The sequence below is a fragment of the Triturus cristatus genome, chromosome 8, assembly GCF_964204655.1.
Source record: "Triturus cristatus chromosome 8, aTriCri1.1, whole genome shotgun sequence".
Lineage (NCBI taxonomy): Eukaryota > Metazoa > Chordata > Amphibia > Caudata > Salamandridae > Triturus > Triturus cristatus.
The window spans coordinates 1,186,395,062-1,186,417,500 of record NC_140591.1 but is presented as its reverse complement, the minus strand read 5'-3'; the positions used below and the strand labels follow the sequence as shown (position 1 = coordinate 1,186,417,500).

The 22,439-nt window shown below is 47.2% G+C and overlaps 1 protein-coding gene across 2 annotated transcripts in view; it reads right to left on the bottom strand.

Moving 5' to 3' along the window:
• The window catches only part of OCA2 (OCA2 melanosomal transmembrane protein), a 1,032,003-nt gene that overhangs the window by 466,078 nt on the left and 543,486 nt on the right, over nt 1–22,439 (bottom strand). For both annotated transcript variants that reach the window (XM_085622873.1, XM_085622872.1), the window contains one exon: nt 10,738–10,862. In XM_085622873.1, coding sequence (XP_085478999.1) covers nt 10,738–10,862 — 125 coding nt within the window. The remainder of the gene's footprint in view (nt 1–10,737; nt 10,863–22,439) is intronic.

Sequence of the window (22,439 nt, the reverse complement as noted above, 5' to 3'; positions counted from 1 at the left end):
GTTCCCCGTTTTATTTCAAAAGGCTCTGACACTTGTCCATTAATCTTGACTCGTGCCATAGGGCCCGCATAGAGCAACTGTATTTGTCGGATGAATAGGGGGCTAAACCCTAAGCGGGGTAGCAGTGTAAACAGGAATCTCCACTCCAGCAAGTGAAATGCCTTTGTGGCGTCCAACAGTGTGGCTAATGCCTGAACATGTGGAGCCAGATAATGTAGCAGACCAAACAGCGTACACAGATTATGGGCTGTTGGTCCGGCAGCGCTATCTGCGGCAGCATAGGTTGCAGCCGGTTTGCTATAAGTTTGGCATATATTTTTGCGTCTAAATTTATGAGGGATAGGGGCCGGTACGATTCAGGTACAGTAGGATCTTTATCTGGCTTCAGCAGGGTGATAATGGTGGCCTCACGTAAGGTGGGCAGGAGGACCCCTGTCTCCATCGCCTCCAGGTATACCTGCAGGAGGCGTGGCGCTATCATATCAGAATATTCCTTATAAAAGGCTGCAGTCAGCCCGTCGCTCCCGGAGCCTTACCCGCCGGCATGCTGCCTATCACTTGTTTAATATCTTCAACCGTGATGGGGAGCTCCATATACTGTCTAGCACTGTCACTAAACCACGCCAGCGCCACAGTGTCCAGATAGTCCACTATGTCAGACTGTGGAGTATTGGACTGGGAGGTATAGAGCTTCTCATAATATCTAGACATAGTAGTGAGGATTTTTGGCGGTGTTCTGACCCTTACACCGTCTTCTGTGGACAGTTCAGTTATGTAGTCAGCTCCCTTGGGCGTTCTCAGTAGACCTGCTAACGTTTTCCCGGCTCTATCCCCTTCTCCATATAGTCGCGCTTTGGCATGCTTGTGTAAATATGCTGTTTCCCTTTCCGCTTCCGCTTGGAATTCCGTCATTTTATTTCTGAGCTGCACTACAATAGCCTGGGACGGGGTGTGCTCCCTGGCACGTTCAAGCTCACCTATCTCCCTCTCCAGTTTTTGTAATGTGTTACGAATATCTCCAAGTACCCCTTTCTTGAGCGCTATGCAATCACTGCGTATCACCGCTTTAAATGCCTCCCAGAGCACGCCGTGAGATTCCACTGTACCCTCGTTAATTGTAAAGTACTCCTCTATCTTTCCCCGTAGTTCCTCGTGGAACACCTGGTCTAGTAGCGCCCCCGGAGGAAATCTCCAACTGAATGGGGTTATATAGGGATCTGGTACTTTAAGTGTCAGTTGTGCAGGTGCATGGTCTGAGAGAGAGTACGCGGGTGGTGAACCGCTTCAGTTACCCATGTGTGCATGTCTCTAGATAATAGCCAGTAGTCAAGCCGCGACCATGCGCCATGGTGGTGTGACACGCATGTTCCCTCTCTAAGTGTTGGGTGTAACAATCTCCAGGAGTCCACCAGCTCTAGTTCAGACTTAATGTCCTGGAGCATTGCGGCTGCCCTCGGATGGTGTTCACGAGATGATCCACATCTATCCACCTCCTCCGAGAGGACCACGTTGAAATCCCCGACCCATAACACCGCAGCAGGAGCCGATGACTGCACCAAGTGCCTAATATGTTGAAAGAAGGTTGGAGCATCAGTGTTTGGGCCATATGTGTTAATGATCATCATGGGCGTATTATATAGGGTGCCTTGCAGTAGTATATATAGTCCGTCGCTATCTAACACTATGCTTTGCGTGCGCCACTGCAGTGCCCTTCGTATAAGTATAGCCACCCCCCGGGAATAGTTGGAGTATCCGCAGTCCACCACCTCACCCCATCTGTTATGTCTAAGCATGCGTAACATATCTTCTGTTAGGTGTGTTTCTTGTAGTAGACAAATGTCCACTCCATGTCTAGCGAGGTATGAGTGTACCAGTCTCGCCTTCCTACGGTCGTTAAGACCTCTTACATTCCACGTGAGACATCTAGGTGTGACATGTCGAGTATTTAGATGTAAAAGCTGGGCATATGACAAATGACACAACTTCCTCCATATCAGAAAATCTCAGAGTGCTACCCCAGGTATCAAACTCCACTACTATGTTAGCAATAAGCAGCAAGTAAGCAAATATACTTGTCAACAACAACACACATCGAGGTGCACGTTTACCTTGAGGTATATGTTTCAGGTTAAGCGTTTCAACCCCCCCCTCCCCACCCACACCAACCCCCCAATCAGGTTGTGATACCCACCCACCTAAACCCTTCAACTGTAAATAAGAGCTCCATATTAGGAACCCTAAGGGAATCATCCCAGGGGGAACGTGGGTCCGCCAACTTTACATCCCTGCACTCATGGCAGGGTGGCCGAGTATAGTGCTAACTGACCCAAAACATAGAGCGTTTACATATCTATTTCAAGTCCCGACTGTGCTTCAAACAAAACAGAGGTACACAAACAGCTTAACATGAGCCAACATCGCAGTTTTATATGTGGATGGACCAAGCTCTGTCCACCTATATGTAATAGGACTTTCTATTGGATACTTATCTGCACATCCACCTCAGCCGTCAGGAGTCCTCAGTCATTGTCACTTAGATTGTTTGTCTCAGTAGGGACCGAAGGGCTGCCGCCCGGTCTCTGCTCCTTGGCAAGCGTCTTTGCGTACGCCAAGGCTGCCTTCGCATCAGTAAAAAATGTAGGCTTCCCGGGACCCTGAACTCTCAATTTGGCTGGGTTGATCAGTGAATATCTAGTGCCCATCTGTTGAAAAATCTTCTTGGCTGGCAGGAACTCTTTGCGGGCCGCCTGGACTTTTAGCGTGAAGTCAGGGTAGAGCGCAATATTGTTACCACTGTATTGTATGTCCCCTTTTTCTCGCGCAATTCTTAATATCGTGTCTCGATCCCTGTAATTTAGGATCCTTGCTAGGATGGGACGTGGCGGCGCTCCAGGCCGTGGCTTAGGGCCCAGCGCTCTATGAGCCCTCTCCACCAAGAACATGGCGGATAAGGCGCTCCCGAAGAGGTACTTCATCATGGTCTCTACGTATTTTTCCATATTTTGTATGTCCGTTGTTTCCAATAATCCCGTGATACGTACGTTATTTATTCTGGACCGGGTTTCCAAATCCTCGTTCTTCAGCGTGATGGCGTGCAGCACCCCGTCCATCTCACGCAATTTCTTGTCCAGTTCCGTATGTCCCTCTTCGGTCTCCGCAACCCTGGTCTCCAGCGCTGTCATTCGGCCTTCCTGTTTGTCTACCCTTTGCGACATCCTGTCCAGTCTGTCCCGCCAGGGAGTCCATCTTAGAGTCCAGGCCCTGGATACTGGATTTCAGATCTTTGAACATGGAGCGGATGTCCTCCATCGGTAGGAGCGCCGTGGTTGCACCCTCTGCTGGATTCTGCTGACTAGGTCCACCTTCAGGTGACTTGTTGGCTTTCTTTTCAAAGGTTATTTTTGGCTGACGTGTATCCGGTTTGCCCATCTTGGCTGGCGTCTAGCGACTCGCAAAAGTGAGGGTCCGAGGCAGATCCACCTATCGCTCCGCTATCCGTCGCCCAACGCAGTAGCACGTTCTGCAGCGCAGCACACCGAGCCGGCGGCAGGTGTCCGCCAACACCGGACATGTGCTGCAGTCTACCCTGGAATGATGGGGTCTAATCGAGCCCGGTCGGGCAGCTACTCTGCAATCACAGATGGACAGGCCACGTTCAGCTGCAAATAGCTCGACTGTTGTGCACTTAGCGCAGTATGCCCATTGGTATCGGCCACTCTCAGGCACCTCACTTCACTGGCACACACCCCGACCGACCACTCGTCCGAGGCATGTGGTGTATTTTTACACAGGCTTCGCTCTTTTTGCCCTAGTAGACCAGGGGGGGCTTCTGCACAACACGATTTGGCCAACAGCCATCACAGGCTACTTTCCGTCCAGTAGTAGAGCTCCAACAGCTCCTCTGCAGCGTGCACTGACTGTTTTACAGACCCAGCTCACCGGAAGCTTACGAGGGTGTAGGAACACTGTGCCCCCTCCACTAGCATGGCATGCAACAGCCAGGCCCGCTATCCTATGGCCAACCACAGGGGCCTCATATGGAGCGCTGGTCACCTCCGCCCCGCTTTAAGTACCTGCAGTGCCTTCGTGAATCCTCAGCAAACCGCAGCCTTCTCCCGCCCAAGCCGCAATCTTCACCCCGCAGGCCCGTGGTGCACTCTATCTGCAGGGTAGCTCGCACGGAGATCCTCCAGAGTCGCCGCCCACGGAGGGTTCCCAGCGAGATGGCAACGTCAGGCACCGGTGCGCAGCAGTGCTCGCTCATCCCGTAGGGGTGTCTCCAGAGCGCTGGGTCTGCAGTTCATGTCAGGCGGCCTCCTTACCTCATGTGCGGTGCATCACACCGCCCCTCACCGCCACCATCCCCGGGCTCACCACATATTGCAGGCGGTACCGCGCGGAGCGGCTCAGCCATCTGCCGTCAGCGCCACGTGTGTCGCGGTGAGGCACCGGGGGATCCGACGAAGGTCCAACGCCAGGGCCACACGAGGGCAGCCAGAACGCTCCCCTCCACCTCGGGCCAGCACCTGCCGCACCCCGGCGTCTCCCCCACCGGTTGCAGCGTTCCGGGGCGGCAACCACTCGAGGTCCTGGCTTCGCCGTCCCGGAGTCAGAGAGCGCCGCGCCCACCTCACCACAGACCTCCGCTATGCTGCATTCATTTCACGGGTCCCCGCACTTCAGCCACTTCCACAGGTCAGTCAGCTAACAGCCGGTGTGCGTTTGGGGCAGTATTGAAGATTAGTAAACTGATTAATTATACTCGGCCGGCGGAGCCGAGCTAATGCACAGCCATTCCGCAGCCCTGCGAAGCCACGCCCCCCAACTCTCAGCAAATTTTATCGCATTTGACCGTAAAACATATTTTTGCAGACCTCTGAAATTTCTGCATCAGATTATTTCAGTGGCCCTGCCCATTTTACTGATTCAGTAGCAGTCTAGAATCTTGGAACACCAATATGTAAACAATGTTCCCTTCATTTGTGTGTTTTAATTGACAAAACAATGCAAACTAACTTTTATGCGATTGTATGTTTCTCTTGCTTGTTTTTTTTGTCTGCTTGATCAATTCTGCATCACTAGGATCTAAGGGTATCACCCAAATGTTTTGTGTGGTTTTTTGCACGTCTGTGTATTGTGAAGCTGTTCAGTAAAGGAAACTGCCAACAAACTTAAAGATCCTCAATCACAGAATCAAAATTTGCACAAAATGGAAACAGTTCTGTGACAATTTAGCCTCACAGCATGGTATCCATACTATGTTTACAGGTCGAGGAGAAAAGAGGCCACTGTCAGGCAATATGTAGTAAACACCTAGAAACCCATACGTTTGTAAGTAGTCAAACTCTTGAAAAAGTTTTCCATCTTGGAAAGGCACGTAAAATCATTCCTGAAAAAAGGCATGGATCAGTGCTTTTCTAAATTGGGAAATGGAAGACATCCATATCCTTCTGAGGTGCAGAGGAAGAGATTTCTGTACACAGAAAAATGTTCAGCGTGAGGAAAAAAAAATAGTCTGCAAACGAACATATCTGCAAAGGCATACCACAGTGAATTGTCCACTATGACAATTCCCAGGAGAAAACTTGAGGAATAAGGCAATACAAAAGAAACTGATCTTTGTGGATTTCTATGCATACTGCAGATTTTTTTTGAAAATTCTCGAAAGGTCAGAAATCTATAGAAATCCATTGAAGGGTTGATTTACAACATTTCAGCACATTTTTTGTGACTCAGGTCTGTAGGTATTTGGCCCTAGGCGCATCTGGAAATTATTTCTTCTTTAGCTTGTAGTAATCAGTACCACAGATAGTCTCTACCTCAGGAGCGACTCTTCTGCTAAGCCAAGGCGGAGGAGCATCGCCCCACTGCTTTCAGAGCAGTGTAGAGGAAAAATAAAATACGGGACATTATTATCATTTTATTTTTCCTGTTCCTAGGTGCAGGGAGGGTGGGGCTTGCCAGAACAGGGGCCAGAGTGGTGAGCTCACTTTTTTGTGGGCATGACTGTTTGGCCAGCCGTCTTGGCCCTGCACACTTTCCATCTTCCTGACCAGACTGCATTACACAGCCTGGTGGGAACATGCCCAGGCTCCCAGTCCTCGTCTGACCGCCAAACCACAGCACTCGAACCACTCAACGCTGCATTGCAGCATTGATTGGCTTAGGGGAACCAATTACAATGCTGCATTACAGCATTGTGATTAATGGGGAGCCCGGGTCCTTCCTGCAGCGACGGAAGAGAGGCAGTAGCTGGTGATGCGAGGAGTTTTCTTTTTTTCTTTTCTTATTTTCTACCCATTTCCCCCTGCCACGGTTGCCTACCAGCCACCACTGCTCTGCCTCCTCATTACTAACAAATTATATGGCGATCTCGAGTGTCTAGTTGTTGGCTTATCTGGAAAGACTTCTGTACCTGAATTTTTAACACATGGTGTCCCCAGGGCTCAATCCTCACACCCCTGTTGAATACCTATTTGATTCTCTCTAGCAGAGCTTGTGGCTATCCAATGACCATCGTTTAAAATGATTCCAATGGTACACAATCTTGAAGTCTGCAGAAAGGTTCTACTGAATAGAGCTCAATTAAAACCTCTCATGGCCATTAATTCTTTGATGACAGCCAACTATCTTCGTGTGAATGCCTGCAAAACTGAAGACTTTTATGGTCTTACTCACAAGCCCTCGTTGGCTCTGGAATGGACTTCCTACCTGGGTTCCACTAATTTGACTGGAAAGCAACATAATTAATATACAGGTTATTTTTGACTCCGAGCTAACCAATGACAGTAGAAATGTACCATCTGTTTAAGACTGGACACTTGATAGGGCTTGCCAGCAAAACACTTCGGGTTCAAGCAGTGTTTTTCTCAAGGCCTTATTACTCTTCAGTAATCCACTCAAACAGCCTTCAGTGAATAATGTCAGGCTGCAGGCCATGCAAAACCGAGGTATCCAATTAACTTACGGCCTTGGTAAATTTGGTCATAGTTCTAGCTAGAGATTTGAAACTGGTTGTCCATGAAATGATGCACAAGTTAAAATGAGACCACTTTTCATGTTCTGGTAATCGATATAAAGGCGAGTCTGCAGTTATTCTGTCCAAGAGATTTTAGTTATAGGAACCTAAACTAGATCCCTGCTCTGCCTCAAAACTTAAATTGGCAATCCCCAAGTGGCGTGGAAGAAAACTACAAGTGGGCTGTTAAATAAACTGTAATTAGATACAAGTGCACATGTGATGCAGAATATAGACTCTTACCGGTCTTAATCGTAAATTGCAAACGCACACTTGTTTACATTGAAACATGCATGATTTTGTTTATTCTTCATGGTGTTTTAAGCCTACTTTTGAGAGCAGTATAGTGTGATATTGTTCTTTTACAAATAATGCAGATTTGTAGAACACACTTTCACTCGGGAGAATATCATGGCACTCGACAGGTGGCCGTTTTCACTCGAGAGAATATCCTGCCACTAAGCGCGTGGGCATCTAGCCACACCTAAGGCCAAGTAGGACTCCTTGATAAGCAAGGTCTTCAGATTCTTGTAAAATTCAATAAGTGAGGAGGAGGCTCTCGTGTAGTGGCAGGTCATTCCATGCTTCAGGAGAGATGAAGGAGAAGTTTGACCACCAGGTCTGGTTTTCTGTTTGTGTGGCATTTCTGCAATAATGAGTGCAGACGAGTGGAGGTGTCAGGAGGGTTTGTGACAGCAGATGTGATTACTGGGGTTTACTGGGCCAGTGTTATGAAGTACCTTGAAAGTAAGGGTGAGGAGTTTGAATTGTGCACGCTTGTTGATCTAGAGTCAGCGGAATTCCTTCAGGTGTGGTGTGATGGGAGGGGGCGTGAGAGCTTGAGAGTAATTCTGGCTGCTGAGTTCTGAATGGTCTGCAGACTTCTAGGGAGTTTTCTATTGGTCCTGCCATAGAAAGTGTTCCCATAGTCCTGGGTGCTTGTGACCAGGTCATGTGCAACAGTTTTCCGGGTGCTGATTAGGAGCCATTTCAAAATCTTATTCAGAATCTTCAAGGTATGGAAGCATGAGGCAGTGATGACATTGACTTGTACGGTCATGTGGAGTATGCTGTCAATGATGATCTTGAGGTTCTTGGTGTAGGTGGTGGGGTGGTTGTCAGTCCAAACTCTGTGCCACCAGGAGGAGTCCCACAGTGATGTGCTCATCTCTAAGATCGTGTCTGTGTTTAACTTTAAACAGTTGGTCTTCATCCTGTTATGCAAGCATTGGATTCAGGTGCTAGGAGTCTTGTCCGTCAGGGAGAGAATGAGTTGTGTGTCGTAGGCTTAGGAGAGGACATTGATGCAGTGAGAGTGAATGATGCTGGCTAGAAGGATTGTGTATGCGTTGAATAGGGTTGCGCTCAGGGAGGGTCCATGTGGAACTCTCCAGGCGAGGTCGCAGGCATCAGAGGCATATTGTGCCAGACTGAATTAGTGGGTAAAGGAAGGAGCTGACTGACTGGGTTCAGGAAGGAGTAGATCCATTGGAGTGCATGTCCTTGGATTCCAATGTCATGTGGGCCTTGGATATGGGTGGGATGGGAAACTGTCAAATGCTGCAGAGGGGTCCGAGAGGACCAGGGCCGTCTTCCGTGTCCAGAGTCATGTGAATGACATCCATGGAGGCAATGAGGGCATTTTCCATGCTGTGGTTGGATCTGAAAGTAGACTGAATAGCGTGGAGGAGTTGGTGATCATTGATGTATTAGGTGAGGTGACTTTGACTAGGAATATTAGCAGAGAGATCAGTCTGTAGCTGGTGAGTGTTGAAGGATCCGCAGTGGGTTTCTTCAGCAATGGGAAGATAGTTGCACCTTTCCAAGAATATGGGAAGATTATGGAAGAGGTGAAGGCATTCAGAATGGGTGTAAGCATGGTGCTGATTGGTTGCAGTACTCTGGAGTAGGCGTGGTGGGGGCAGGGATACCACGGGGCTCCCGAGTGGATGGACTTCAATGGGGCAGCAGTTTCTGCAGGTGTGAAGATGGGTCACGTGGTTAGCAATTATTCTTCGGATATGATCAGGAAGTGTTTGGTACGGTCTGTCGTGCCCATCGGGGGAATGAAGTTGCTGTAAATGGCAGCAATTTTGCTGCTGAAGAATTGAGAGCGATTGTTGCAGCGGTCGTGCAAGGTGGGTGATCGTGTTGGAGGTGGCAGGTGAGGTGAAATCTTTCACAATGGCAAAGATTCCTTTCATTCTGTTGGTGCAGACATCAATGTGATCCACCAGAAGAGCAAGTTTGGTGGTCCAGATCATTCGGTGGTAGCATCTCGGGGCTGATTAGAAAGTGCTCCTGTCTGCACTGTCCTGGCTCTCTCCCCATTGGCTCGCCAGTTGTTTGCAACAGTGTTTCATCAATCTGAGTTCCTCCATGGAGCAACATGTGAGGCATTTCATCTGCACATACTTTGAAGCCGATTTATTTTGACAATGTTTGTGCTGTCTCATTGAAATGGAAAACTATATTTTCAAAATGCACTGCCTGTTTCAGTGCATGCCCTTTGTGATTTAAATTACATTTCAATGCTATTGGCTTCTGTGCCTGTTTATTATCTTTCCCTCGAGCCGTGCACAATTGTTCTTTCTTTAGATATACTCATATATATTAAGTGGATGCAGTAAGGTCTAGATTTTTCAAGCTATTCACCATTCTCCTAATCATTTCAAACCCTCACAATCCCCACCATGGCATCATGTATACTCACCAGCTATCCACTGTCGACCGACCAGTTTAGTGTGTCAGTTCCCAAAGCTTCAGTCACAAAGCCCTTTTCAAATGCAAACATACATTTCGAATTGACAATGTATTAATGCCCGTTTGGCATCCACAAAAGGACACCTACATGGCATAAATTAATTTACCGCTACATAATTCTACACTACAATTATGTACATTGCAAAGCAGTACACCCCACGGAAGGGCTATCGTTTAAGGGATGGAACTGAGAGAACACCATTGCTTTTTAGCAGGAAGTGTGAACGAGAACCCTTATAGTGCAGGGCTTCCACGAGGAACCTTCCGCTGCCACACGCCGCTTGCCCCTGCGATGAAGGCCTGATGGGATTGTCGGGGTATGCGGATTTTGTGCAGGTTGTACCTGCCGAGATGCATTCCGCTGCACTGCAGCGCCTAATCACAGAGTGCTGTGCCTGTAGATGGGGAAAGGTCCGTCAGCAGGTTAGGAAGGGGGTGCAGGAATAGAGGGGGGATGACCCTGTTAAAAAAAAAAGCGGCAATTGCCGCCGGGCAACTCCCGGTGTCGCGGGTAAGAGTGAGTCGGTGTTTCCTGCCTGGTGAAGTGTCCACAATCAATTGTGGGCTGTGCTTCACTTTAACCAATTGTTGGCAAGTCCTCGGTTACGGACAGAACTGACAACGCAGCCACAATATAGAGGAATCATTTGTTCAAACAAATGTACATTTTGAACACCAATGCAAGAACAAAATGCACCATTAAAAGCTAAAAGCGCTGCTGCCGGCTTTCATTTCACAAGAATACAGCAAATGAATTGCATTCCTGGCTTTCACGTCAGGCCCGCGTTAGCCGTCCGCGCGCAGCGTGCTACCAACATTGAGAACGCAGGATAACATTTACAAAGGAAACATGAAACATAATTGCGTGACAATTTTTTCAGCACATGCAGGTGTACGTCAGTTCTTCAGTCACGTCAATGTGAAATGGGTACAATCAAAAGAACAGCTCCACGCACCTTATGGTTACCGGCGTGAAGAGAAGCATTGTAGTAACGTTGTCTAGAAAGGCAGAGAGAATTGCTGCAATCAGGCAGAGAATAATAATCATCGCCCACACTCTGCCCCTGGAGAGCTGGTAAGCCTAAAAACAAAAATAAAGAATCCATACTTTTTTCAAAAAAGAGAACACCGTGCAACACAAATTATCGTTTCAAACGCATCATTTAAAAGATTTACGCTGTTCTCAAAGTGCACAGGTTTGCAGTCATTAGAGCTGAACATTTTTAATTTTACATGCATGTATACGTTATATGAAATACTTTAGTATTGTTTATTTCAATATTAAATTAATAAAATAATTAATATTGTGTTTATAGCAGCAGGCCACACCTCCAATAAACAAAACTGGTATGAAAGCATTTCAGCCAAAGGGCTAGGGCGCTCGACCTCGGACCTGGGGAACTGGGTCCGAGTCTCAGCAATGACGCTGAACATCCTGTGATTCTGGGCAAATCACTTAATCTCCCCGTGCCTACCAATAATGAATGTGTCCTCATGTAATGCAACTGGTGCTATGTAAAGCGCTCTGATACCCGATTCGGGTCAAGTTTGCGCTATATAAAACTCTGTAAAATAAAATAAATAAAATACTGACTGCATGAGAAAGAGGTGCAAAAAGCCATTCCCCTGACCTCAAGGGTGACCTCTACAAAGGGGGGCTAAAACTAAACTAAAATTGTGAGGCTAATGTCTGAAAGTGGCCTTGTCATTGTGGTATATTTGAGTGTACCACTGCAAAAGGGATCTTATCGGCATGGCCACTGGAATTGTGTGGCAGAGGAGCACCAAGTTATGCAGGATAGGGTTGACAAAATTATGCAGCAAGAAAATGCAAGGGTCAAGTTCGCACTATATAAAAAAAGCCTGCTAAAAGGGTCTCCAAAACTACACTCTACACAGATGTGACAGATAAGCAACGGAATGGATGCGGTGTGGGATGGTGATTAGGTACATTTATGACAGCGGTACAGGGCACCAGGGGAGCTAGTACACAGGGCCCTATGTGCACAATCTACATCTGGGTCAGCTTTTTGAACTCTATGGGCTCCTTGGCATTACAGAAGGGGCAGCAGATGCTTATGCAGCCGCTTCCTTAACATGGATCAAGTTGGCGTGATCCCAAGGAGCCGTCACCTCATTTGCAAGGGGCCATGACTTGGCCTTTTCCCCACCTTTTGTTACAGACATGCGTGCAGGGGCAAAGAATCTGTCAGGAGCTGCATTTTCCATGCGCCACATATAAAGGTGATCCACTGTCAGTGCAGAACCCAAGGGCTGGTAAATTGCACCCCCTTTAATCAGATCCCTCCCCCTCTTCTAAATGAGGAGGTTTTGCTTGCAGTGGAAAATGGATCCACGGTTTCATACCACAGCTCGGTCTTTCACTGACATGCCCTCACAGTCACAGCTGTGGATTGTCAGTTTGTATCAGTGCTGGAAAGAACACATTTTCTTCATAATGGAGCACCCGCTCTGTTTTTTTTGCACAAACACAACTCCAAGTGTGCTGGAGAGTAGGCACAGACACTGTGCCCTAGCTGTAATTCGGCGCAAGGTGTAGTAGAGGAGTGGCATGGAAAATAAGGCAGATGTAGGAGGACACCAATAATGCTTTGTATTAGTGCTCTCAGCCAACATTGATGTTTCGTATTACAGTATGGGGCGCCAGATGTGTTGTATTGCAAGACGCCAAGGCAGGATTCTGCTGCCAAGGGATGGAAGAAATCCAATATGTTTTACATTAGAGGTGGGGTTACCAGCTATGTTTTGCAATAAGATCCAGAACACCAGGTATGCTTGGCTGTGGTGGGCTAAACTCCATTTATTTTTTGCATTGAGAGGTAGTTGATCAGGCATGTTTTGCATCTGAGAGCATAACCGAGGCATATGTTTTATTAGGGTGTAGGGCATCCAGATTAACCAGACAAATCTAAGATGACAAGTTTCCTTGGGAAGAGGTGGTGGAGGATACCAGACATGTTTGATTGAGTATCAAGGACGTATGGCTTTTAGGTAAGAAATGATCCCTCTAGTTGTAAATCTAACTAAGGACCCTAGTGGAAGATTTCTCACTTTGACTGTGGAAAGGGGGAAGGACACCCGATGCTTCTTAACCTTTACACTTCTAACCAGGAGCAAGACACTTTCATACACCGCACTCTCTCAGCTCGACATGTAAAAAATGACAATTATGGGGGAGTGGGGGTGGCTTGGTATAGGATCCCTCACTTGATAGAAATACATCACACATACATGTCACGGGGGCAATGTCTGGGGTGTTTAAGAAAGAATTCCAAGAGGCAGGCTTAGTGGATGCCTGCCGATATTTAAACCCACACACAAAGGATTATTCCTTTTATTCATATGTACACCTATAGCAGCTGCTATATCCTTCCCTAGCCCGTGACCTGGAGGAACCCTTCTCGATGGCTGAGCTCCGCAGGGCCCTACACGCACTTCCCATGGGTAAATCCTCTGGTCCAAATGGCCTCACCCTGACTTTTTCCATAGTTTTCCTACCCCAGCTACAACCTCACTTGCTTGCACTGTACAATTCCTTCACTTGTGCTACAGGCCTTGCGCTATCAATGTCTAACTCTGAAATCACACTAGTTCCTAAATTAGACAAGGACACAACGCTTTGCTTATCTTACCGCCCAATTGCCCTTTTAAATACAGAAGCGAAGCTCTACAATAAGATGATGGCCAACCGCCTAGAATGCCTCCTTCCTGGACTGCTTGACCCAGATCAGGTGGGTTTCATACGACATCAGCAGGGATCCGATAACATTTGACGCCTGGCCCACCTAGTAGAAATAGCCCAGAGAGACTCCATCCTTGCTTTTCTCCTTTCCTTAGATGCCATAAAGGCTTTTGATCGTGTAAGCTGGGCTTTGTGAAAAGCGGTCCTCCAGAAAATAGAAATAGACCCAGTCATGATTAGTAAAACCATGGCCTCATACTTGGCCCCTACTGCTTCCATCCGCATCAATGGTCAGACTACTAGCTCTTTCACTGTATCCCGGGAAAGGTTGCCCACTATTTTCCCTCCTTTTCGCCCTCGCAGTGGAACCCATTGCCATCCACTTACGACTTAGCAGACGTTAGGAGGATTCCCTTTGGAGGCCAAGGCCATAAGGTTTTACTACACGCAGATGACCTTCGCCTCAGGCTAACGGAGCATGAGACCTCTCTACCCGCAGTGGCTCAGGTCCTGCAAGCTTATGAGCGGGTGTCTGGGTATAAGATCAATCTAGCGAAATCACAGGCACTTATCCTCACCCTCCTGTCACAATGCCTTCTCCACTTGCAGACGCCCTCCCCCTATCAATGGACCTCCCTCTTTCTACAGTATTTAGGCCTCGTGATTACAAATTCCCTGGACGAGCATGAACTGATCATGTCACCGTAAAGCGATTCTAGGAGATCTTTGGAGATGAAGGACTCTTCACATCTATTAGTCAGGCCGCATTAACTTGGTAAAAAAAAAAAAAGAACATCCTTCCCTGGCTTTTGTATATATTTCAGTATTTGCCCATCTATCCCCTCGGAGGACATTGCTCGGTAACAGGCAGATCTCAGATCTTTCATATGGAAAGTGAAGCACACCCGCATTTCTGCTGCACTTCTCATACTCCCGAGAAACCATGGGGGGCTGGCTTGTCCTAATCTCCAGAATTACTCCTGGGCAACACACTTACTCTAACCTTTTGAGAGGGTAGTGCGTGAGAGAGAGAAACACTGTGTGCACATGGACAGAGAGGTCACTTGTCGGCTGCTCTGGTACCTCGCTTTGCTGCTCAGATACTCCCACCCACATAGTGCTTACATTGAGACTCAGACATGCACAGTATTAGAGATCTGGGACAGACCAGCGATCAGAAGGGGCCTGACCACATTCATGTCTCAAAATACCCTAACTGCACGCAATCCTGGCTTCTGCTCTGCCCTCCCCGGGAACCCTTTCTAGATTGGTTAAAAGTGAATGTAGGCTATTACAGGATCTCATTAGGGCCAGACAATTAAGTCCTTTGATCAGTGTAAGACAGATTTTCACTTCCCAGAGTCTGGAAGCTTGGCACCTTATAATAACACGTAGCCTGTATCTCTATATGTTCACACAATTCAGACGCCTTTTGAAATTAACCTGGTGGTAAAGCATCTGGCACCATGTTATTTTTTGCTTGGATAGGGTCATAATTTTTATCACATTTAAGCTATCCAAAACAGAAAGTCAATTTCCCAAATAATAGAACACAGATGCATTGATAGCTACTGCCTCAATAAATAAGGTATATGTCTTTTAGTAACATCTGATCCGACGGAAGCAGTTGACTGATGCACCCATGCTGCTACTCCTCCCAGACATCCTGCACTGGGAAAGTGCTGAGAACCTCCAAAAATGAGGTCAGCCAAGAATCAAATGAGTTCTGCATAACACAGACATAAGAAGACCAATGATACGAAGCAGGAAGGATGACAATACTTTACACCAGGTCAAATAATCCTCCTGCACACATATGTGCATGATAAGGACAACCAGAGCAATTTGCTGTTGTCTATTCTTTTTGCCACTGTTCTATTGCCATGGTGCTCAGCTCCTCCCGTCCCCATGGAAATGGTCTGGGGATCCAACACCCCCAGAATTTAGACTCCAGGCCTGGCTTTGACCCAATTATGAAACCATATTCAGCAAGAACACCCATTTCATTAACTCCTCTTGTTTTGATCTCCGTGGTGTCTAATATTCCAACTTGCTTTTGGTCAACCCAATAGAACAAAAGCGAGCCCAATAAACTAAGTGAGCACATTTGAGCCCGGCTACTGTCTAGGTGACATGTAGCAGTTGAGAGAAACAGTTTAGACCCAGTGCTATATCTCCTGGTGCATGTGAGTATATGGAGATGTTTTGAAGTTATGGAACCTGTGATGTTAGTCGAGGTAAAGGAAAAATAAAATGGGCAACTCATCCCACTTTGCCTTCTCGGCTCAGTAGCATGACTCCAAATCAACAGGAAATTATTACAGTGACAAGAAGGCCTCTCACTAAATCTCTGAAATATAATAGAAACATTTCTGAGTTGTTCAAGAAAAGATGGCAGGCTGAAAAGATGTAGACTCACAGGTAAGTGGACGTCGTTCCACTCCCAGACATGTTAGGAGTTAGATCACTAAAATCCCACGAAGGAGAGTTAGAAGCCTGGAGGTTTACAGAAATATCAGATAACTTGCCCACAACAGACATGTTTCTTTGTAAGTCCTCCACGGAAAATGGTAGAAATCTATGTGATGCCTCATCACGGTTTTTACCTATGACAAATTGCACCCCTCGATTGAAAGAGAGGATGGAACCTCCAGAAACTTCCAGCCCAAATGTGGATGTGAATGATCATGATTGGACTGTGTGCCCAAAAGAAGAGAGACCGAGTCCAGAAAAACAATCACTCAGCGAACAGGTTACAAAGCTGCGGAGTGGTGAACTGTTGACCGTAGTTGAGGCACAAAAGCTAGTAATCACCACTTTGGAAAAGAAAGTGAGGGCTCCACCAGATAGGGATCAAGAGATAGAAGAGGAAATATTAAAGCAGTAGAAATCAACAAACACAAAAGCTTCAAAGCCCCAACTACCACAGAGAAAGATAACTCGTAACCCTGCTCACATCGAGGACGTGGACATGAAATGGCAGTACTACCAACACCATCTGCTCCCCTTACCCGTGCACCAATATGTTAAGGGGAAATAGAGGTAGAGGTGCACACAAGGTCACAAACCTCACCTTAATCTGAAATACAACAGCCTTGTTCCATCCGGCAGGCCGGTGTAGACACCAATGCTTCTCAGAAATACATGAACCAACATGTAAAGCTAGCAGCTTTTCCAAATCCTATCATGATGTACAAATCACCTATGTCTCAAATCAGTGAATCTGGCGATTCTAATATGAGGAATCTAAGCAAAATTAATTGGCCAAAACTATATTAAAAAAAAGTAATCCAAACACCCTTATTCGTAAAACTTGCATAGCATAAGAAAAACATAGGCTATGATTATGTATTGTCTCAGGCTCATCACCAAGCTAGTTAGGCATACCCGATTGGAACTGTACATACAACTATATCATAATAGGGCCAGGCCAAAGCAACTTTTCCAACTTTCTGAGAAGGAGGAGATTTATGAATTTCATGTCAAACTTAAAACTGCTAATTTTGTGGAAAGTTAAAGCTAGAATTTTCTTCCAGGTAATCATTTGCTCTTTTCCCCGAGACAGCCTATGGTCCAAATCCACAAATGATTTCCATTTTTGGGCAAACGTGTTTTGCACCAATCGTCTCACCACCCTCTGATTCTGCTTAATTTCCTCTTCCTTTTTATTTCTTCCTTCTCTTTTTAGGTCTTGTGCCTAGCGGTGCAGTGCGGAGCTCTGCTCGCTCAGCGAGAGACTTTTTGTAGGGGGTTTGGAAACGGACCTAGGAATCGCACACGCTCGTGCGTGTGCTTTTCCTTTTGGCCCACGCTATTGGCCTTTGCGTGCGTCTTTTTATGAAAGACAGCACGCAATTGGCCCAAGGCGGTCGCATTGCTCCGCCCATGGCCTATTGGTGTCTATTACGCGCATTGCTGACATGTGTTTTCAATTATCGTGCCAGACACGGGCGCGATAATTGAAAACACGTCTCGCTGTGGCGCGCACGCAACACTCGTTTTATAGGGAGATAATCTATCTTTAAACAGGTGAGGTAAATGAGGCAGGCCCTCGGCAACTGGGCTTTTAACATGTGTTTACTGTAACTTCGACGCTGTAAAGAAGGTGAGGATTTGTATTAGCATTCCTGGTCTGAGGAATTTCCCTATTGCCCTATATGTTTCCTCACTTGCAGCTCCCCCCCGAGATGCTTATCTCTCTGTTTTAACCTTACCGCTGTCGGACTGTTTACCATACTGTCTCTCTGTTAATGAACGTTAGTACCACAGACTAGTCTTCTAGCCACGTGCCTGTTCCTGTTGTGTGGTAGTACCACACATAAGTGACATCCGTTGCAGATGAACAGCTAGTGCGCCAGCGCTGTGCAGTATCTTTAAATACGTACTTCCTTATCTGAGTTGCACCATTTTGACTTTTCTAAGTGTTTGTAGACAGGGCTTCAGCTATGGAAGTTTAAACGGTCTGTTAATTTATTAAGTTGTGCCAATTATCCTTCACTATAAGTCTGCCAGTTCTTGTTATTCTTGTATATCTTATGTAACTTACCTGGTACTTTTGTAAAGCGCTCTGACACCTTTGAGTTTAGTTTGCGCTATATAAAACTGCATTAAACAAATAAAATAAATAAATATCCAAATCGCAACACTGCCCACCGCTAGGGCAGCCTGCGCAACGCCCCCCCTCACCCCTACCCAGATTTTTGCCCGCTTCCCGAACATAGTGGCGTAAAGCAAATTGATGGAACCACCCCCTCCCCTCGCGGAATGTGATATAGGGCCCATGAGTAGCTAATATCTCACAAATATATTCATATTGTTTGGACTGAATGAGATCCCCCTCGATTCCCCCCCCCACACCTCACCGCAGGGGTTTCAGGGTCGTGGTTTATGCCCTTGCCCACCCCTGCACAGCAGCCTTTCCCACTACACGACTTCTATGCGTAGCACAACTGCCCACCCCAGGGCACCCCAGTCCCTGCTCCTGCATCGATCACTTCAAGTCTTTCCCCCTTCTTGTATCTAGTTTGCTGTAACAACAGACCCAAGGCCTCCTCAACCACACGGGCGAACCCCACCAGCACACCGCTGTTAGTGACCACACCACAGTCGGGCCCACCTGCCCACCCAGAGCAGAGGCAGCAGCTCCGATGTTTAGCCTGCTAGATGAGCGTGGCAAGTCATAGGGTTACAGCTGCGTCACACCTGCCAACAGAGCACTCTCCACGGGGAGCAGACGGGGGGCAGGGGAGATGCCTTCAGGACAACTGAGTAAACTCCTATAGTTGTCTGATAGTGGTTTGCAAAGAATGTAATTCTATTCGAACACACGTAGGCATTTCATATTTAAGGAAGAGTGAGCATCAAAAAACAAGCATGGGGCAGGTCTGGCCTTTTAATAATTTGCAAAGCCATCTAAGCACTGGTGCATCAGGGGTGCTATTTAGTACGCAAAAGCCTCTCAAAACATGTAACACAAATTGGCAGTATGAGCTCTCATAGTTTGAGTGAAGATGAGCAACGTTTTGGTGCACGCTTTTAAAGCTTTTGCGACGTATTTTGTGTGTGATTTACAATTCGGAAAACGCGCGTAGGTTATAGATATAACCCCAGTGTAGATAAGCAATTTATGCATCGCCCTGTTGAAAAGTTTGACATATATTGTATTTCATGTGAAGAGACAATATATTGATTAAAAAGGTAACAGAATCTCACAATTTTAATGTCTCCAGATGAGTGATTTGCTCATTTGTGGGAAGGGAAGACATCTAACACAATATTATGCATTCACACGCATAACCATAAACCACGCATGACAACATCAACACACACATCGTGCATTTCTCTTCGTTCTTGGCGTGCGTTTCGTAAATTTAATTTGTATTTCCTATTTATTTCACCTGTTTGGGATACTTATCGTGTTTGTTCATTTCTTTCGCTTCTGCTATTTGTTTACAGCGCATTCGTTCTCACATCTCAGGACCTCTTTCACATTTTCTTCCCCTCTCCCTCTTTTCATTTCATCGCCCTTTGGCTTTCATTTGCTGTCTTTTTTTGTCTGTATCCTGCTTTCATTTCAAGTCATACCCATTTCCCATCTATTTTCCCAGATCGATCTCCGTTTCTCTCCCGTTGTCTTTCGCCGAACTTTCTCAACTTTCCTTATTTATGTTCTCTTACCCTTTCCAAGTTCTTCCATTTCAGCCCAGCCATTCTCTCTTTTGTCTATTTTCCCGTCTCCGTTACGTTTTTGTCTTCTTCATGATAGAGATCCATTTGCTTGTCCCCTCTTTTCTCCTGTGCATTCTTATACTTCTCTCGTGTTAGACAGTCATTTTGATACCTTTTCAGTTCCTCTGTCTTGACTTTAATGTCTGTCTTCCTTTCTCCATTTTCTTTGCTCTCCTCTGTCTTCATTTTTTTTCCGCTGGTCTTTCTTTTCAATTTCTTTTTCTCGTTCTTTCCATCTCACCAGTCCATTTTCTTCTATGTTCTCACTTTTCTTAATCTTTTTTTAATTCACTGCCTTTTCTCCCCATCCCCCCTTCTTCATAGTCGGGGGGTTTGAACGCCTGGCATCTGCAGATGCGCACCAATGATAAGTCGTTCTCTGCAACCGTTGCCCCCTCCCGCACCTCACTGCCTCTGCTGGTGTTGGTGCTGACGGGCTCGGCGGGGCTCAGCCATGGCAGGAGTGAGCTCTAGTTAGTCTGCTGCAGAGGGAATGGAATCAGCCATGGCAGCAGTCAGCCGAAGCAGGAATGAGCCATAGCAGTCAGGAGTCAGCCACAGCGGCATTAGGCACATCAAGAGTGACCTGTCCCGAGAATCAGCCGGAGTAGAGAACAAGCATTAAAAATGCAATAGGTCTCGCCTTTCATTAAGTTAAAGCCATTTGCTTTGCTATACAATACCATTAGCAAAGCAAATGGCTTTAACTTAATCAAAAGTGAGACCCATTCCATTTTCAATGCTTGTTATATTCTATTGTCATTTTTAGGTCTCGGCTAGCGAAGGCTGCGCTTGCGCAGTATCGCTCGCGAGATTTAATGACTTGGAGAAGAGGGGCTTGAACCCACCCCTCTTCTCCCCTCTTCTCCATTGGCTGGCCTCTTGAATGCTGGCCAGCCATTGGAGAAGAGGTTTGTCTCTCCGAACAGGCCCCTTCCTTTTCGGATTCGGGGGCGTGTTTTTTGCTACTTTTCTCATTCTCTCCTCCAGCCAATGGCAAGGAGGAGAGAAAAGAAAAACACGCCCCCGAATCCGAAACCGCCGCTGCCTTTCTCCGAGGCATTTCTGCTTCGCCTCGGAGAAAGGCAGCGGTGTGCTTAGGCAGTGGTGTGCTTGTTAATGCTTGTTTAGGGCTTGAGCCCTGGCATGTGCATATGGGTGACAATCTGAGATAGACCTCCACACTGACAGATTGATAAAATGAAAACCCACAGGCACCACATACTAATCATTGCTTTGATTTACTCAGGAGGAAGTGGAACTCGAAGTATTCACACAGCAGTTAATTGTCACTCATTCATACACTGAAACCATGGCTGGTGTGCTTCAATACTCTTTATGTATTGTAACTGCCCCGATATATACTCGAGTAATACAATGTAACACATTTCTTTTTTAAAGCGCCAAAGCACCTCTGGGTAAGGTTCGCGTGGGCGCTATAAAAGCGCATTGATAAGTAAGTGAGGCGCGGGCAGCTTCCTCCTCGGTGCCTTGTCCGTCTTCTGTGTCACTGAACTTACCTCGGCAGGACCCTTGCTCCTGGCAATGCGTAGCTGCTCCCGCCCCCTCGTGACATCGCCGGCTCCCGGGCGCGCTCCTCTGACGTACTCACCCGCTGCTCTTTGTGACGTACACGATTCGTGCTGACCCTGCGCACGGGCCGCCGTTGATGACGCGCTGATCGCGCGGTAGCGCCTGGAGTGCTCTAGTTGTCCGGGCGGGCGGAGGAAGATGGCGGAGTACCTGGCCTCCATCTTCGGCACCGAGAAGGACAAGTGAGTGCGGGGAGGATGGGAGGGGTCCTGGTGCTGCCGAAGACCATTCAATGAATGGACTCCGGCACAGCCTGCCTCTGTCTCTTTGAGTGACCCGTGCCATGCCTCTATCTCTAGGAGGCTCCATCCCTCTGACCGGTCCAACAGAGAACTGACTGCACAGAGGCCCCTTTCCCTACCCTGGCTCCACAAATACCCTACCCTGGAGTTGGGTGCGACGCTAGCATGGCTTAAAACGACGCGGCAGCAAACAGTGGTCTGGAGCAAGGGGGGGGGCTTGTTTTGATGTTACAAAGGGACTTAGTGGCCGTGAGACAGTTTCCCGGGATACTTGGTGACTGTGGTAGAGCACACAGACAGATGAATGGGAGAGGAAGTATGTTGGTCTAGGTAATGCATGGGTGGAGGGTTTAGGATGAAGTGACTGTAGAGGTTTCACACTCTTGAGGCTTGTGGTGATCAGAAACGAGGTGGCTGATGTGCACGTAATTTTATGTGTGGAGTCCTTCCACAGTGTGCTCACCGATGGGGTTGTGCTAGGCGCTAGGTACACGTCATCAAGGGCTTTGGGGCTGATCAGGCTATCACCAACTTCGGACATATTACATCTCTTTATGTTCATTCTTTTCGTGAGAAACCGTGTGGTACAAAAATAATGTAGGTGCACATGGAAGAAGACCGAGTAGTAAACCCAACATCTCTTTACATTTGTTTTGTCTGTGCATTTCGACGACACTCAATAGCTCTCCAAAGTGATGCATTTTACATCCACAAAATGCTAAATCATTTCCCATTTGGCTGGCATTGGGTGACAGTCTGATCGGCGCCACTTGCACTGGTCTCCTTCGGCCCTTCCCGCCTCCTCCATTACCATACACTCCTTGGCCCCTCCCGGCCATCACCTACCCCCCCTACCCAATGGCTCCTGGGCGCCCCGCTGAAACTGTGACCC